Raw genomic sequence first — 18,492 nt, 5'->3', positions numbered from 1 at the left:
ATGTCCAGTTCATCCATTGAAGGCCAACTTAGTTTCCAAAAGAAAACCAGTTCCTAAACCATCCCTTTCATGTTCCTGAATTTAAGATTTAAATAGATAAGTGACTGGGAAATAAGAAGAAACTGGATTAGACTGGGTCAATTTCTACTTTCCTGAGGCAAGTTCTGGTTTGTGGGAACTACATGTCCCACATGCACGAGTGAACTCGGTACTGTGTAGCAGGATTAACCTGCCAACACAGTTTGCAAGAGGACCTCTGCTGTGGACAAAGATGCTAAAGAAACAAGACTGGACGCATCTGAAGCTGGTGTTTGCTTTCGCTCACACTGGCATGAGCCTGCCTCCGTCATTCTAATCATTTTTATTTTACAGGGTGAAAAATTTCTGTTAAACATGTAGTCTTCAGGTTTGCTCTTCCCTTGGGCTGTAGTCATTTATACAATGTTTAAAATGAGACGCGTAACTACTGTACAGCTTAACTAAGGAACTTGCATATAGCCATGCTTAGCAGGACCAATCGTGTTTCCCCCTTTGGTTTGTTTAGAAGACTTGCACTGTCTGCCAGATGCTGCTTCCTAACCAGTGCAGTTATGCTTCACACCAGAGAATCCATCAGCACAAATCTCCCTACACCTGCCCCGAGTGCGGGGCCATCTGCAGGTCGGTGCACTTCCAGACCCACGTCACCAAGAGCTGTCTGCACTACACACGGAGAGTTGGTTTTCGGTCAGTATGTCGCTCACTTCTGTGCCAGTCGTTCACTGATAACTGCACTACGATTTGGAGGGCCTGTGCACATACGTAGTTCTCAGGGTTACCTGGTCATATGTACTCCAACACACAGATCCTCTGGGAACTTAGCTCATTTGTAGTAGAGTAGGATCCATTTGAATCCAAGTTTGATGTCATGTTGGCCTTGCCAGTCCATACGGATGAGGATAAATGGGTGATACTTTTAGGTAAATGTGCACATTATGGGGCTTGGCCATGACTGACAGCCTTCCTCCCCCCACCCCTGCACGTATGTTTTTGCATCCCTGTATTTATCCTCTGCGGGAACACCATGCACCTCTAATTAGTCCCCCTCTAATAATACAAACACGATGAATTGCTGGAACCACACAGAAGGGTCAGGTGAACATCTTTTCTAGCATCAGTCTTTGGAGAAGCTTCACCTCCAAAAGTCCTTCCCTTCTGCCTCCTCCACCTCAGTTCCGGCCCTTTCATCTTTTCACTGGCCCCAGAGATTCCCAGATGTGTACTTTTTGACATCTGGCCACTTTGATGTTAATTTATCCAGTGTCAGGTGATGATATACTTTGTTCTCAAACTTTGTTACCTTCTTAAATGTGCTCTCATCCCACTTACCCTTGCCCTGATGAAAACTCCAGAGACTCTGTCATGGGTGACGTGTCTTTGTTTTAGCAGATGTTTTACTGTGGCATGTTTGTCTTACTGTGTTTGGTTAGACTGTTAACGTGTAGTGGTTTTCTTAGTTGTGATTCCGTCACACGTTTCATAAAGATGAGGTAGCATTGGTGTGGTTTGATGATTTTATTTCATTTTATTTTTTAAAGATTTGTTTATTATGTATATAGTGTTCTGCCTGCATGTATGTCTGCAAGCCAGGAAAGGACACCAGATCTCATTATGGATGTTTGTGAGCTGCCATATGGGTGTTGGGAATTGAACTCAGGACCTCTGGAAGAACAGCCAATGCTCTTAACTGCAGAGCCATCTCTCCAGCCCCCTTTATTTCATTTTAGTTTATGTTCCAGGATCACTAATTCTTGGGTGATTCTGCCCAATTGTCTTTCTTTTTCTTCCCCCTCCTAAGATTTATTTTTATTTTTTTTGTGTGTGTGTTCAGGTGTTTTTCCTGCTTGCATGCATGTCTGTTTTCCATGTATGTGTATTGTCTAAGGGAGCCAGAAGAGGACCTCAGCTCTCTTGACCCTTGAGTTACAAATGATTGTTAGCTAACATGTGGGTGCTTGGAATTGAACTCGGGTTCTCTTGAAGAAGAGCCTTTGCTCTTAACTACTGAGCAATCCCCTCTGCTCAGTTTTCTAACATTGAAATATGAGAGATTCCTGTTTTTAATCATCTGCCTTCCAATGTGTAGTGTACAAATGCTTTATGGATTGAGCTCTAACCTGGTAGGAAACCTTTGGTTTAGAAAACAAGAAACCAGGGTTTTTTCTTTGCGCTTAATTTGTTTGTCTTGTGTGAGCTTCTTGTGTCCTGTGTACTCTGTAACGTGGGGGATGACTTGCCTCCCAACCCTCTGAGATGTGATGGTTAAGCTGGTGGTGCACAGCCCCACGCAGCACAGTACTTTGGTCTTACCACACACTTGGAAACTGTGAGGGGAGGCTGTGCACAGCCCGGGAGAACAGCTGGGCAGCTTGAGCGCTTGCCACTGTTCTCTGCTGAACGCTGGGTGTTAGTGAAAACAAGGCTAGATTGGGATGAAGGGGACAGCCTTCTGCACTGAGGTATTCCTGGTATCTCCCCCAACTTAAGACAGAAGGTTCACATGCAGGCTGGAAGCCTGAATCTTTCTGGGAGAAGATTGTTCTGCCCTTCACTTGCCCTAGGCAGACTTGCTTAAATTGGGTGCTTTCAATTTTACAGTTTGAATTTTATCAAGTTTTTATTAACTGTAGATTTTCCCAACTAGACTGGAGGGTATAAAGACTGTGCAAACATCATTCTTGTGGTTTTTCTGTATTTGCTTTTAACACAGGGTCCTACTATTATACTCTAATTGTCTTGGAACTTGCTGTGTAGACAACACAAGGCTGGCCTCACTTCTGAGCCTAACTCCAGAGCTAGGATTATTGATCAACATCACTGCACCCATCCCCCTTGTTAGTTTATTGTGAGGTTCAGTTCATGTTGAGTTCTGTAGAAAAGATACAAAAACTTAAACATTTTTCTTGCTTACCCCCACCTCCCTTTTTGTGAAGGGTCTTACACTGTAGTCCAGGCTGACCTGAATCGGAATAAGAGTTCAGCCTGGGATTAGAGACCAGTGCTACCATGCCCAATTCTCCTGCTGTTTTAAATAGTGGGATAGTTGATGCTTTTTGACTGGGTTTGGCAGTCTGTTGGTCCTGCCCTGTTTGTCTGTGTCTCTCTCATTTCCGTCATCTCTCTCTTTTGTCTCTGTAGTTAATCATTTTGTCTATGATCTTTTTTGTAGCCAGAGAAGATTTTCTCAGGGCTCCTACTCCTGCCTCTGTTCCTTCCTAGGCAGGTTCTTGCTTATCTTTTGATCCTATATGATATCTCTTAAATATTGATGACCATGCCTGGATCCTGCTTCACTTGTAAATGCTAATTATGGATAAAAGTCAAATATTTTCTGAACTTTCCTGCCTCCTGATAACAAGCATTTAAGAAGAGATTATTGTTGGATTGTATAACGTAAACCTTTTTTTCTTTTTCAATTTTCGAGACAGGGTTTCTCTATGTAGCTTTGGTGTCTGTCCTGGAACTAGCTCTTGTAGACCAGGCTCGTCTCGAACTCACAGAGATCCACCTGACTCTGCCTCCCGAGTGCTGGGATTAAAGGCATGCACCACCACCACCCGGCGTAAACCTTTTTTAAATTAAAAATAAATAATAAAAAGAGCTAGGCATGGTGGCAAATGCGTGTCATTCCAGAACTTTTGAGGCAGATGCTTAGTAGCATTGTGATGCCATAAGGTGTCTCTGCAATTCCGTGTTCCATGTGCCTGCTTTACTTGTAGATGTCATTGTCTCTGTTGCCCTAAACCTCTTCTGTCCTTTTTCTTCTGTTTTCCCTTAACATCTGTGATACCCTTTAGACTGAGTCCCTGTCGTGTCTGCTGCTAACTTAAAAACCATATTTTACTTTGTTTGCAGCCTGTGAGGCTTTTCTCTTGCTCCACGTGGCTCTGGAACATCTGGGGCATAGTGTGCTTTTCTTCACTTCCTTTCGTCTTGGTCTTTTGCTTAAGATAGAGTCTAGTCCTGTGTTTGGTGGGAAGTACACTCTTGGGCAGCATTTGGTTAGTGGCACTGGAACAGGTGGAAACATTAGACCCCAGTGCCGAATTCTAGCATCTGTCTAAAGTTAAGCTTCCCCGGATGTGCTTGATCTCATCAGATGGGCAACTTCCCTAAGGTCAGGAACCTGGGAATCTTGCAGAGCTCTGACCAAGACCTCATCCCCCCACTTGGTTTGTAGTCACTAGCTTCTAGGGGAAAGTGGGACTAGTAATGATCTGTCCAGTTTGTTTTATCTTACAAACAGGGAACTGCAGACTTTAGGAGCATTAGGTGGCCCGGAAGAATTTCAGTATACTTGACTGACTCCTGTATCGAGATAGTGCCCCTGTTGGTAGATACCCAATCTTTCTTGTTCACCACTTATTGTTTTAGTTTCTGTGTCGGTGACCACTGTAACTTAAGACCATAAACCTGAGAACGTACCGTGATTTTCTATCAAAGCCTGCAAAGCCTTCTATGGTGTGTTCCATAGAACACACGCCCTCTGTGTGGTTTTCCAGGAGTTACTCCATCAGTCCATGTGTGCCTCTAAGCCTAGAAGTGTAGAAGTGTTAGTCTGGCGTGGTGTCCTGGAGGGCAGGCCCTGTCAACAGATTTCTTTCCCGGGTGACTTGTATATGCACGACTAGGAACATGTGTGTTCAGTCACATGCGAGACAGAACGTGTTCTCAGATGGTTCCCAAGAGCCGTGGTGAACATTCTCAAATGTTTTCCATATGTGAGTCAAGAAGAAAGAGTCCATCATCAAATGGAGGTATTGCAAGTATTGCTGCGAGTCCTTGTGCAAAGATCTGGAGCTGAGGTGGCCCAGTTTTGAAGGTTGTTTCTATGGGATTATGTTTTAGTAGGGAATGAACTAATTGTCATACTTAGAAATTCAGAAGCTTGGAGCCAATTGTTGGAGATGTGATTTTTCAGAAGCTTGTGTTGAAGTAGTTTAAAGACCGAATACAGGCACAGTCAGACTGTTTTCTCGCAGACAGAACGAACGCACAGGTGCTGACTTCCACCACCATCTGGGTCACCGTGTGGCGCTAAATATTGACTACACCAGTGTGTGCCATGAGACCATGGGTCATGCCTTCTTCGTGTGCCTCTCTCTGTCCTGTGTTGAGAGCATGTAGGTACAGATCCCAAGACCTCTTCCTTTGGACAGATCTAGGACAGGTGGGAACATCAGGCCCTAGTGTTAGTCCAGTACACGAACGTCTTTCCCCACCCCAGGATCCCCAGGTTCTTGCTGTGTCCCTCACGGTCTGTTGGCCTTCCTGTATACATCCTTCCTCAAAATGTTAAAGGTGCTCCAAATACTTACCATTTGTACATTAATTTTCTTCGTGATCTTTCCAATGAAACATACAACATTAATTTTACTCTGTTGCAAGCCAAAGAGGCAACATACTTTCCAAAAGCCACGAGGAACCCCTGTGGGCTGAAATACACTCATTTCACCCTGTTCACACAGCGATGTCGCTCACGGTGTTGGGTGGTCTGTGCTAATGACAGTGTTGTTTCTCTGACAGATGTGTACATTGCAATGTTGTGTACTCTGATGTGGCCGCACTGAAGTCTCACATTCAAGGCTCTCACTGTGAAGTCTTCTACAAGTGCCCTATCTGTCCAATGGCGTTTAAGTCCGCCCCAAGTACACACTCCCACGCCTACACGCAGCATCCTGGCATCAAGATAGGCGAACCAAAGTAAGTTATCCATGGCTGAGTTTTACTCTGCTGCCGTAGTGTCATTGAGAGGAGGGTGTCATTGCAGTAAATGAAATGTAAGGTCTGAGCATGTGTCGGCTATGTTGGTTTTTGATGTGTGACGTTCTGCTCATAGCTAACCAAGTCATTCTACTTTTTCCAGTTAAAGTCTTTGTCCCAAAATGTCACCTGTTATTCATGCATTTAGCATCAATTTCTCTTCAACCAATAAATACTTACCCATTTTATCCTTAAGATGGTTTTTACCAAGTAAGTTTTAGGAAAATTATAAAATATAAAACCAGAAAACTCAAACCATGTTGTGTTCAGTGTTGCCATCATTGTTTATTGTAGGATACACTTTTCCAGCAATGTTCAAAAGGCCAAGTCAACTTGAGACACTAGGTACTGAATTTAACTTCATAGCTAGGACAAGTCTTGATTAGTGGAATTAAATCTAGTTTTGCTTAATCTTGTTCTTGCTTTAGGACTGGTGAACAGATCGGGCTACCTGCCAGTCTGCTGCAGGGGTCAGTCAGCAGCAGGGAGAGGGAATGTGGGCGCAGGGGCAGGTCAGACTTCCTACAGCTGCCAGTTGTGAAGTTGAGACTGTTTCCTGTCTCAGCCTCTCCTGTAAGTGCGGGTCATGCTTGCACCCCAGGGTCTGCGTGAGATTAGAATAGGATGATGTGACTGAAATCTGTGCCCTGAGGAGCCTGTCTGGGGTGTGGAGCATTGTTTCTGTATTCGCTCACTCCCTCTGTCTGTGCACACAGTGTACCTGGTGGTGGCCGTTTTAGTCCTAGATTCATTATGGCCTTGTGAAATGTAACGATTATGGAGGTTAGGTTGGCTATCCCAGTATTTTGATATGTGTGTGTGTGTGTGTGTGTGTGTGTGTGTGTGTGTGTGTGTGTGTGTGTAACTCCATTATCAAAGACCCATAAGGGAAAGAGATATCGCTATGCAGTATAATACCTGTACTTCTTTATATGTCTAGGTTTTTTTGATTGAGTATATACAAATGACTGTTTACTAAAGCAGTGTTAAAATCTATTTATTCAAATAGGTCTTCTCCCTGATGTTTTGTGCATTGATCCTTAAAGGGAGGCTAATTACAGTTAGAGGATTTGAATTCCAGTGGATGTCTTCACACAGAGACAGGGATTAGTGAGATTAATGCATGTGTCTCCAGCGCTCACGATGGGAAAATTTGTGCATACTAACAGCCTTTGTTTGCCTTGTGATGAATATAGCCACTTGATTTTTCACTCAAATAAGTCACATATTCTGTCTGACAATAATTGTAAAACTGGAAATAGAGGAGAGTAGATTATTAAGACAAGTTAAGACAATGTTGTCAAGTTTGAGTACAGTAGGCCTAGAATTCTTGTAGCTTTACCTCCAGGACACACTTTACAGGTGCAGTAGCCCCGTGCCCTTTATCTACTATTTTTAATTTCTGTAACTTCCATTAACCAAGATCAGCTGTGAACAGAAATTATTAAATGGAAAATTCCAGAAGTAAACAATCTGTGGGTCTAGGTTATACACTGTGTCCCAGGATCTCTTTATCACACCAGCGTCCCTTTGTCCAGTGTGTCTGCTCCATCCACTGCCTGCCCATTGGACGGTCAGCTTGGCTGTCTAACTGACGGTTGTGATATTGCATGAAGTCTTGTGTGCAGGTCGCCCCGAGTGCACAGCATAATGGCCCCAAAGTGGCAGAGCAGTGGTGCCAGCCCTGTCTGGGGAGGAAAGCTCCTCCTTAAAGTACAGAAGCGAAAGTTCTAGGCCTTAGTAAAGGAACAGGAAGCAGTTGTATGCTAAAATCCATGCTCTGCCCGTGAGACAGTGAAGGAGAAAAGTGAATTCAGTGCTAATCATCTGTCAAACCCAACAAGAAGTGACAAGCTCGCCTCAGTGCTGTTGAGACTGCAAAGGTATTAAATTAGAGTGTTCAGTGTTTTCTGTGTGGCTTCCAGACCCCACTGGGGGGAAGGTCTTAGGATGGGTCCCCTAGATAAGAGGGAAATTGCGTAGGAAAACATTACTCTGGTTTTTTTTCCTGTCCCCTCTCACACAGGATTCAACTGTGTAGGCCAGGCTGACCCCAGCTCGCTGCCCTGCCACCTCAGCCCCTGGGGTGCGGGGATTACAGGCACGCGATCCCACTCCTAGCTTTATTCTTCTGTGTTCTTTCTTTTTCACTATCAGGGTTCTTTAATAAGCAAATACCTAAACACAGGCATAAGCCCCTGTAAATAGAAGTAGCACACTGACGACATGGAAGACGGAAGCCCCAGACCAGTGCAGCGCTGTTTGAGCAGCATTACCTTGGTGCTCGTCTGGTCTTCAGGCCTCAGCTTTTGGCTGAGTCCGGCCCGGCCTGAACCCTCGCTCCGCAGGGCGTGCTATTTCAACTCTGTGGGGTTCAGGCCTGTGGTGCTTACTGTGCCTGCGATAGTGCCCTTTGTACCACCTCACCCTTTCAGGCTACTGTAAACTTCTGATCCTGTGGCCATTTCGGGGTCATCTTGGAATTAACTAAAAAGAAGCTGATTGTTCTTGAATCAGAACCGCCTGGTGCTGCCCCCAGCAGCTGTGTTTGGATGGCCGTGGTTATACAAGCAGCTCAAAATTACGCAAATGACATCATCGGTCAGTTTCCATCTTACTCCCCTTTTCTGTATGGAGTATGTAGACATCTGAGCGTATACCAAAAATCCTACAGTTTTAACACCTCAATTTGCAAAGTACCAGGCAAGTTGTAACATGTTTGTCGTGTTCCACATACCGCTGTAAGCACTGTTTGCTGTTTCGCTTCTTATTTTCCAGGATGTGAGTGGGCATATTTCCACTGCTGTCTTAAAGGGCACTTTGAACTCTTAATAATTGCTGGATAATTTATGCTATTTTGAGCACATGGCAGTTCCCAAGTTAAGAGCTGTATAAGAGGCAGATTTGGAACAAGCCCCTGAGAAGTAAGGCCTATGGTATTACACTATTAGCATGGAAGGGGAGCTCCTAGGTCCCGGGAAAGAGAACTCTGCACCAGAAATTATTTATTTATTTATTTATTTATTTATTTATTTATTTATTTATTTTTGACATCAAACAAATGACCTCAGGTCCCTGACTCTTACTGTGCTACGTGGGACCTGGAGGCAGTATCAGTTTACCTCGCCGGGGCTACGGGAACCAGCCGCACTGTGGAGATGAGTGCTTCATGCGCCTGTTGGGGTTTAATCAGCTGCTCACATTGGAATCTCAGGGCTTAGAGCTCCAACTTAATTGTTTTTGTATCCCACACATGTACAGCAGTGTCTAAGGAGCTGGCTGGGCCTGTTGTCCACTTTGATATCCTCCTACCCAAAACGGTCTGGCTGTCCAGTCCCTCGTGTTTCCCAGCTCCAAATTATCCCCACACCTACACACACACACTGTGGACGTGAGGGCCCCCGCTTGCTGACCTCTGCCTTTGTCCCTCCTGCCCCCAGTTTGGGAAGCCTCCCTGTTTCACCCACAGCAGACTGTTTTCTCTCAGGCTTTCCCGCTGTTACTGGAAAGTTTGCTTTGTGTTCATAATTTGTTCTTAAAACCACACTCATGGACTTGTGGTAGTTTTGTCATCTGCTGTTTCTAGTTTTTAGCAGCAGCAGCAGTTACTGCTACTTTTAATGGTTCTTGCCCCCTCAAAAACGTTGGCAGCATGTACTGAGAACTCATGGGTGCCTTTGCTCAGAGTCCTGGTTGCTGGCAGCTTTACACGACCTGGTCCAGCTCATTATAACCCAATCTCCTCATCCTTGGAGTAACAGGACATTATGACCTGTTACCTCAGTGTGTTCTTCCCTTCACAAAAGCACACTCCTCCTGTGAAAGTCATGAGCACACAGCCCCTGTTCAGGTGTCAGTGCCAGCCGGTTCACAGATTGGGTTTTAGGTTCAGATTGTTCCAGCTGCCTAGACACCTCCGCCCCTCAGAAAAACAAAACAAAACAAAAAAAGAAAAGCAACCTATCATTCTGGGATGGCCTTCCCTATCTGTTCTTGGTTTCTCGGAGTCAGCCCAGACCCTGCTCTCATCATCGGGAACCCTGCAGCATGAGATTGCGCATCTTCTCTGCGGGCCCCGCTGGGACTCAGCCAGTAGTCAGTCAGTAGTGCTTCTGTCGGCTCCCGTCGAGCCTGGTGGGTTGTGCGTATTTCTCACATCTTTCTCCTCTACATTCCTTAGTGCTTTTGTTTGTTTTGCCTTTTGAGATGAGGTCTTGCTGTGTAGTCAGGATAGCCTGTGTCTAGTCAGGATAACCTAGAATACACTGCCTTTCTGCCTTTGGAAGGATTATAGAAGCTTATCCGTGCTTTTGGCTCCTCACTGTTTCACAGGAGGTTTTTTGATAGCATATCAACAGCTTGTTCCTCAGCTTCCTCAACAAATGCAAAGTAGCTCTATCATCTTAGGTTTCATGCATGATAATGTACCATGAAGAAAATGAGAGCCATACCTGTTTTTTTCTAAGATTTATTTTTAATTATGTATATGTGTGTGTGTGATGTGTATGTACACGTGTGTGGATACATGTGTGTGGATACGTTACCAGAAGGGTTTAATCTTCCTGGAGCCGGAGTTAGGAGCAGCTGTGAGCTGCTTGATGTGGGTGCTAGGAACTGAACTCTAGTCCCTTAGAAGAACAGTGCAGGCTCTTAATAACTGAGCCATCTCTCCGGTCCCCCATGCCTGGTTTTATGAAGTGCTGAGAAATAGAATCCCTAAGTGAATAGTCAGTCCAACTAGTAAATCTCAGTGCTTCTCTTAAAACTCTTCTCCCTGCACATTTGTTTGGGGAACTTGCTTTATAGACCAGTCTGGCCTCGAACTCACATTTTTTTTTAAACTAATTTTTTAAGCATACATACAAAGTGACAGGTCTCATTATGGCATTTCCATATAGACACTATTATGAGGCTGTTCTTTTTAAAGGATTTATTTTTAATTGTGTGTGTGTTCATGCATGTGAGTGCAGGAAGCCAGAGATCCTCTGGAGCTGGGTTTCACAGGCAGTTGTGAGCCACCTGACACGGGACCATGCTGAAACCAAACTTGGGTTCTCTGCAAGTGTGTTACATACTCCGAGCTGCTGAGCCATCTGCATCCCAGACACTATTCTTTTGTCAAATGACTGTATTTTGATTATAGAAAACCCATAAAATAAAGATAAACAGAATAATAGAGCATGATATACTATTCATCCCCAGAGACAATGATAATTTTATACTTTCCTCTACCTGTTAAGAAATGTGGTCATTGGGCTAGAGAGATGGCTCTGCGGTTACGAATTCTTCTTGCTCTTCCGGAGGACCTGGGTTCAGTTCCTAGCGCTCATGTTCCAGAGGCTCCCCGCTGCCTGTAAGTCCAGCTCCCAGGGATCCAACACACACACACACACACACACACACACACACATGCACGCACGCACGCACACTCACCTCACTAATAAAAAGGAAATGTGCCCATATCATAATATACTGCCTTGTTTTAATTTTCCTGAAAATCTTTGTCTTTTAAAGATATGCTTACATAGTTGCTCGGTGTGATTGTGTGATGCTTTATTTCACTGTACTCGAGACTTCACCACGTAAGCAGTTTCAAACAGTAGGAAAGTGAGCATCCTTGAATACCTGCTGCTGTGGTGTGAGACATCACAGGGACCAGCACTCGGCTGTGGTAGCAAAGCCTGCCAGCAATGAGCTGGATCTTTCTCCCCATCTCAGTTGAAGGTGAAAAGTGACTGATTTGGCAAGACCTTGGAACATGTGGTCTTCTAGTTACATTAGAAAACTTCTATGAGAGTCAAAGCTAAAGAGTTAAGCTAATTAATTAATTAATTTAGAGATAGTCTTGCTGTTTAGCCCTGACCAGGATGATATTTGCAGTATACTGGGCTGCCCTTGAGCTCATAGCAATTCCTTTGCCTCATCTTCCCAAGTGCTGGGATGACAGACGTACACCACCATGCTGGACTAAATTACATTTTTTTTTTTTTGACACCATTGGCCAGTGGAGTTTGCAGCCATGTGAGGAGTCATCTCAGGAACATGCTCAGGAAATACATGTGGGTTCATGAGGCTTCCTTCTGCCAGCTTTGCTGTGCAGTTTTTTAGTTAAATTTCTTTTCCCCTCTGACCTTTCTCTTCAGCCAGTTTGCCGTCTTTTCTGAGCGACTCGGGAGTCTCTTTGAGCCTGTTCCACAGTTTTTCAAAGGGGACAGGTTCCACAGGCCCTCCTTGAGGACCAGGATGACCTAGGGACAGTTCCTAAGGAAGGGCCCACTGCTGTGTCCCAGCTGCATACAAGGGGAGTGTTGCATACACACCCCAGTGCCACCAAACACCCACCCCCAAGCTTCAGGACAGGTCTAAGCGAGTGGAAGAGGTTTGTTGAGAAGATTCCAGTCTGCTGGACATTAATGTAAGGAGGTGGCTGTGGCTAAGCATTTGGAATGGAAATAGTGTCTGGTGTACTGGTGCTGGGTCTTCCAGGGCTGTGTGTTTTCGTCTTTTTATCTCTGTAATTGTGTACTGGCGTACAGTATTCTGTGTTAAATTCGTATAGAAAGGTTGATGTTCAAGTGTGAAATTGCTGATTTTAAATGTAAATTGGGGCAGGTTGTCCAGATAGTAGAGCTTGGGTGTCTTTAGTTCATTAATCAAATTTCTTTTTTTAGTTAGGGCATCACCATTGAGTCATACTGCTTTGTTTGACCTTACAAAAAAATTGCCCCCACATCCTTTTTCAGGTTAGAAGGCTACTGTTTGGTTGTATTGCCTTTTTCAAAAGAGGGGAAAGAGGGCGGGAATGAGAGAAATTGTGATTGTTTCTTGCTGTGTGTATCAGTTCTGGGAGATTTCGTACAAAAGCCCATCATATCCTTGTGAGGCAGAAGATGGTCACTTATTGAGATCTCGAAACAAATGTCGCTGAATGTGTCTTAGTCAGAATTGAAGACTTACCTGCGATTGAGTGATGCCGGTTGTCTTGAAAAGTTTGTATCACAGCTAAAATGTTCTTTGCTTGTGTTCTTTCAGTGGCTTCTACCTCCTGAGTTCTTTAGATGCTAAGTCGTAGCTCCTTTGAGATGAGGCTGACTGACTGTATCTCGCTGCGCTTCTTCTGTTCTAGAATAATCTATAAGTGTTCCATGTGCGACACTGTGTTCACCCTGCAGACCTTGCTGTACCGCCACTTTGACCAGCACATTGAAAACCAGAAGGTGTCTGTTTTCAAGTGTCCAGACTGTTCTCTTTTATATGCACAGAAGCAACTTATGATGGACCATATCAAGGTGTGTGTGCGCGTCTCTCCTCCCGTCTAAGTGAACTGCAGATACATGCATGGTTGTAGGGCCCTGGCTGAGCTGCAGGTTTCTGTAAAGCATGCTGCTACCTAGGGAAAGAGCTGGATTGGCCCAGAGAACAGGCTGTCCTTATGCTCAGTTAGCTTCGGAGTGCCATTTATCCGGGAGCCCTGCCTCCCAAAGACGCTGAAAAGGAGCTGGTGTGCATGCTCTGGTTTTAAAAAATAATGAGGTTTTTAGGGCTCCTTTTATTTACATGAAAATGATGGCTGAAGTTTTCTTTAAAGAAATAAGGTTTATTTTTGTTTAACCATGTGTATATGTCAGTGTGCGGGTATATGCATGCGAGTGCCTGTGGAGACCAGACTTCAGATTTTCCTTGATCTGGCATAGGCAGTTGTAAATGGTGTGGGGTGGGTGCTGGGAATTGAACTCGGGTCTTCCACAAATGCAGTATGTGCTCTTGACAGTTTCTGTAGTGTTCTGTTTTGAGAACTCTGTCATATGGAATTAGGAAACAGGACTTTTGATGAGTCTTGTTAATTTATACAAATAATTGTGCATTCAGAAAAATTGAGGTTTCCCTCTTGAAATCATATAAGCACTTAAATTTGCATTGTATTCAATTTAGTCTTTCGGTTTTTTTCACCCTATAAAAAATAGCATGTAATTTGGTCATGATGGCACATACTTTGAATTGGTAGCAGAGGCATGTGGAAGATCCCTGTGAGACCAAGGCCAGCCTCGTCTACATGGCAAGTTCCAGGCTAGCCAGGGCTGTATAGTTGTACCTTATCTCCCCCCCCCCCCAATTTTATGTTATATGTATGTGTGTTTTGTCTGCATGTATGTATGGGCACTATATGCATGCCTGGTGCCCTCTGAGGTCAGAAGAGAGTATCAGTTCCCTTGAAACTGGAGTTATGGATGGTTGTGAGCCACCATGTTGGTGCTAGGAACCAAACCCAGGTCCTCTGCAAGAGAGTAAGTATTAAGTGTTCTCTTAGGCACCGAGTTCCTGGCTGTAAATACTTAGGGCAGATTGGTGTTGGACCTGGTGTGGGTGTTAGTGTAAGTGCCTTGTTTGGATTCTCGTCTCCACATCCCTAAAGAGGCAACATGCTCCATTTTCCGTCTCAAGGCTGGTACTTAATTATGGCTTTCTTTCTTTCTCCTTCCTTTCTCCTCCCCCCTCCCTTTTTTTTTTTTTAAAATAGATAGGGTCTTGCGATGATACTCCTGGTTGCCTAGAATTTACTATGTAAACCATGCTGACCTTGATTTTCCAGAAATCTCCTGAGTCAGCCTCCTAAGTAATGGGATTAAAGGCGGTGCCCCTCCTGCTCAGTTCTAGCTTCTTTCCCCCTGTGAACAGGAGGCAGGCAGGGAGGGGCAAGTTGCCTCTTCCAAGGCTTCTGAGATTTGCTTTCCGGAACTTAAGCTTGGCATGAGGAAGTGGTGTGTGGGTGGGATAGGGGATTCTTCTTGTAATAGTGAATGTGGATAAATATAGGCCCCAAAGAATAGAAATTGAGGAAGAATGGTCTAATCCTGTGACCATAGGAGAGAGATTGTTTTTAGTTATCTGGACCTTTCCCAGCCTATGTGATAGGAAAACAGTGGGGCTGTTTTCGTTTTATGTACATGCTAGCGTCCTAAACTCCTGTTACGTTATGCTTGGTAGGTAAGAATAGAAATATAATGTATTACAGGCATCTTTATGTTTAATATGGTGCGTCTCTTACTTGCTCCATATTTATCTTGCCTGGTACTTGTGAGCAGTTAGTCATAAAGGAGAACTGAAGTGTGGATGTTGGGGAGGGTGGCTCTCCCCGCCCCCACACTCTTACACACACACACACACACACACACACACACACACACACACACACACACTGTCTCTCTCACCCTCTTCCGCTGTCTTCTCTTTCTGTCTGTCTCTCAGGTGGCCTTTTCTTACCTGATTCACACCATGTCTCTGTTCTCCCAGGATACGTATATATTTACTTGGTAGGTCCTTACCCTCCATGTTGACATTCGCTTTCAGCTGAACCTTTTAACTTATAGTCGTCTAGGTTAGCTGCTGTTGCAAGAGCCAAAGGAAAGTCATTTCTGAATGAATTAAGTTGTATTAGTATTTTTAAAAGATGTTTCTGGTGATCAAATGTAGGACCTTGCATATGCTAGACATACTTGTATTTCTTTCATTAAAGATAGTCAATTTTTTTTTACCTTTACTTACAGTGTATAGACAAATATACAATTAATAACTTAGAAACCTTCATTTCAGCACGGTGCTCTTCTTATCTTGGTGATTTCTGTCCCCAGGGTTATTTTACGGAGGAGAAATGCGTCCCTGCCCTCTCTTCCACTTGCCTTGTAGCTTACGGAAAGTTTAAGACTTGAAAATTTGTCCCTTATTTTTAAAATGGTTAGACATTTTTTTTTTGTTTTTTGTTTTTTTAAAAAAAGCCCATGGGCTGGAGAGAGAGTGCAGTTGTTAAAATGGAGGGAGGACTTCTGGGATTGACCTGTGGTCTTCACATGGACACGTGTGAAGCTGTGCATGCACGTGCGCACATACACTCTCTCTCGCACACACACACAAGTCTAAACAGGTAAGTGTGTACTGAGGCACAGATTAGTTGCCTTCTGGGCACACAGAAGTCTGGCATGTACTTGGAGAAAAACAGGTGTGACTTTAAGAAACTGTCTGCCCTGCTCGGAGGCTACCACACCATTCCCCCCCCCCCCTTTTTTTTTTCTTCCTGGAAAGGACAGGGGCAAGAAGGCCACTAATACTGAATTGTTTAGCTAAGCCCATTCTTAAGAAAGCATCTTGGGGAGTTAGAATGATGTCTTCCTTTGGGGCCAAGCCTTCCACAGAGCTGGTCTGTTGACAATGGGGATGTGGGTGTCAGAAGTCCTGAGGGACAGCTCCTGTGAGTACGCTTGTGGGCACAGAACTTATGAGGCAAACTACCTTCTTATCAGGAGAGAAGGCCCATTCACAAATAACTGTGTCTTGAGACAGATTTGCTGCCTTAGGACACAGACAAGAACCAAAAGTCTTAGAATCATTGCTTCAGTTGAGTCTGGTGGTACTGCCCGTAGCCTCAGCTACAAAGTCGCAAGTTCAGGATTTGCCTCAAAATAAAAAGTAGAAAGGTGCATATCTCAGCATGGAGTACTTCCTGGAATGCATGCAGCCCTAGACGCAATGCTTAGGACTGCAAGGGGTAAAAATAATCAAATTGTACTGATTTTATCCCACCACATCTGAACTCCTGTGAGTTCAGGATGGCTGTTTGTTGGCTGTTAATGATAATAAACAGCTACCCAATTTTAAAAGGCTTTTTGAGTACCTACTGGGTACACATGTAGAGGCGGTATACTCCTCCCAGTAATGAGTGATTGAGAGGTGGAAATTACCCCCAAATCTTGGCAGTGCCTATACCTAAAGGCTACAGGTATTCCAGGAATGTGAGAAGTAGCATGGTTTGCTGAGTCATGGGCCTCAGATACTCGTTTGCACATGGGCCTACTTATACAGTTCTGTAAGCGGGAAGGTGAAGCCATCTCCAGAGGACTCACTCTTGGCTGGGGGATGGAGGTTAACTAACATGCTCCAGGACAGGGTCCTGTCTTCAGAGAGTGCTAAAATGACTCTGATGCATAGACCTTGAGAAATTATTTGGAACTATGGTCAGTAGAAGGAGAGAACTTGAGGTTCCTTCAAGTTGTCCTCTGCTTCCACACCTGTGCCTTGACATGTGAGCCCTCTCATCAAGTAAAGAAAGTTAATCTCCCTTTATCCCCACCTTTCCTGCCTCATTTTTGTTGTTGTTTTGTTTTTTGAGACAGGGTCTCACTATCACCCTGGCATGCATAGAACTGTCTACATAGACCAGGGTGGTCTCAAATTCACAGACATCTGCATGCCTCTACCTCCTGAGTGCTGGGTTTAAAGGTGTGCTCCACTATGCGTTGTGACTCCATTGTTTTTAATTCATCTTAATTTATTTCAATTTTTTTGTGATAAGAATTACTGTGTAGCCCAGACTGACCCAAAACTTGCTGTGTAGAGATCTTCCTGCCTCTACCTCCTGAGTGCTGGGGTTACAGGTGTGTGCCACCATGTCTGACTGCCCTTTATGCTTTTAAAAATGTGTATTTTTAGTTTAGGAAATACTTTGTGAATGATTGTCATTCTGTCGAATCGGTGTGACTTATGATAGGCGTTTCTTTTCTTTTTATAATGCAGTCTATGCATGGAACATTGAAAAGTATTGAAGGGCCTCCAAACTTGGGTATAAATTTGCCTTTGAGCATTAAGCCTGCAACTCAAAATTCAGCAAACCACAGCAAAGAGGATGCCAAGGCTATGAATGGGAAAGAGAAATTGGAAAAGAAGTCTCCATCTCCTGCAAAGAAATCCACAGAATCTAAGAAGATGGCCAGTCTCGGGTGGACGTGTTGGGAGTGTGACCGTCTGTTCACACAGAGGGATGTGTATCTCTCTCACATGAGGAAGGAACATGGGAAGGTCAGTGAGCGTGACATCCATGCTCCAGCACCAAGAGGAGCGTCTGTGCTGGCCACCTCTGACATTCAGCTTGTGGCTCTGTCAGGGTTAGGATTAGTGTGACCTCTTTGTATGCCTCTCTTTCTGTACATGTGGAATGGACATTTCCAAACCCTCCTAATCCCAACTGCCTGCCCTTGCACACACAATAATAGGCACAGCTTGTCCATCATGTCTGTTGATAGCTGAGGTCACTGCAGGTGAAGCTAAGGCATCAGAGTGTGCCGTTTAGTCTGTGACAAGCAAGGAGGAGAGGGGGTGGAGAGGCAGTAGTGACGCTGAGCACTGCTGGCGGCCTTGTACTTCACCTGTCCTTCCTTGAGTTTATAGTACAAGATGAGCCTCATCCCTTAGGAAGCTTTGCAGTTCAGCTCCTGGAGAGAGTCACCAGATGATGGTACTCTGTCTCTTTTATGATTTATTTGTTTTTACTTTATGAGTGTTTGCCTGCATGCATGTGCACCGTGTGTGCAGTGTTCACAGAGGGCATAAGAGGATGCCGGATCCTCTATTGTGAGCTGTGGGTGCTGGCTATTGAACTGAGGTTCTGTGAGAGCAGACAGCGCTCTGACTGCGGAGCCATCTCTTCAGCCACGGTCTCTTTTAAAAATAATAAATGTACATTTTTTAACTGGTATGAATCTTTAAAAACCACCTAAAAGGCCAGTGAGATGACCCAAGTCTGGGGGCCTGAGTTCAATCCCCAGGACCACAGAGTAGAAGGAGAGAACACACTCCTGCAGTTGCCTTTTGACTGCAACACTGTGGACACATGCATGTGCACACACATACATACAACAAATA

The 18,492-nt window shown here is 44.5% G+C and overlaps 1 protein-coding gene across 16 annotated transcripts in view; it reads left to right on the top strand.

The window, feature by feature from the left end:
• Znf532 (zinc finger protein 532) overlaps positions 1-18,492 on the top strand; it is a 110,295-nt gene that overhangs the window by 61,349 nt on the left and 30,454 nt on the right. For 15 of the 16 annotated variants that reach the window (XM_087895977.1, XM_087895969.1, XM_087895975.1 and 12 more), the window contains 4 exons: positions 545-726; positions 5,566-5,742; positions 12,929-13,091; positions 17,368-17,649. The exons of the other annotated variant lie outside the window; for it this stretch is intronic. In XM_087895977.1, coding sequence (XP_087752103.1) covers positions 545-726; positions 5,566-5,742; positions 12,929-13,091; positions 17,368-17,649 — 804 coding nt within the window. The remainder of the gene's footprint in view (positions 1-544; positions 727-5,565; positions 5,743-12,928; positions 13,092-17,367; positions 17,650-18,492) is intronic. 16 annotated transcript variants of the gene reach the window in all.

Source organism: Myodes glareolus, chromosome 13, assembly GCF_982192425.1.
Source record: "Myodes glareolus chromosome 13, mMyoGla1.1, whole genome shotgun sequence".
Lineage (NCBI taxonomy): Eukaryota > Metazoa > Chordata > Mammalia > Rodentia > Cricetidae > Myodes > Myodes glareolus.
Note: the sequence above shows the minus strand (reverse complement) of the source record. Positions and strands in the feature narration are given on the sequence as shown.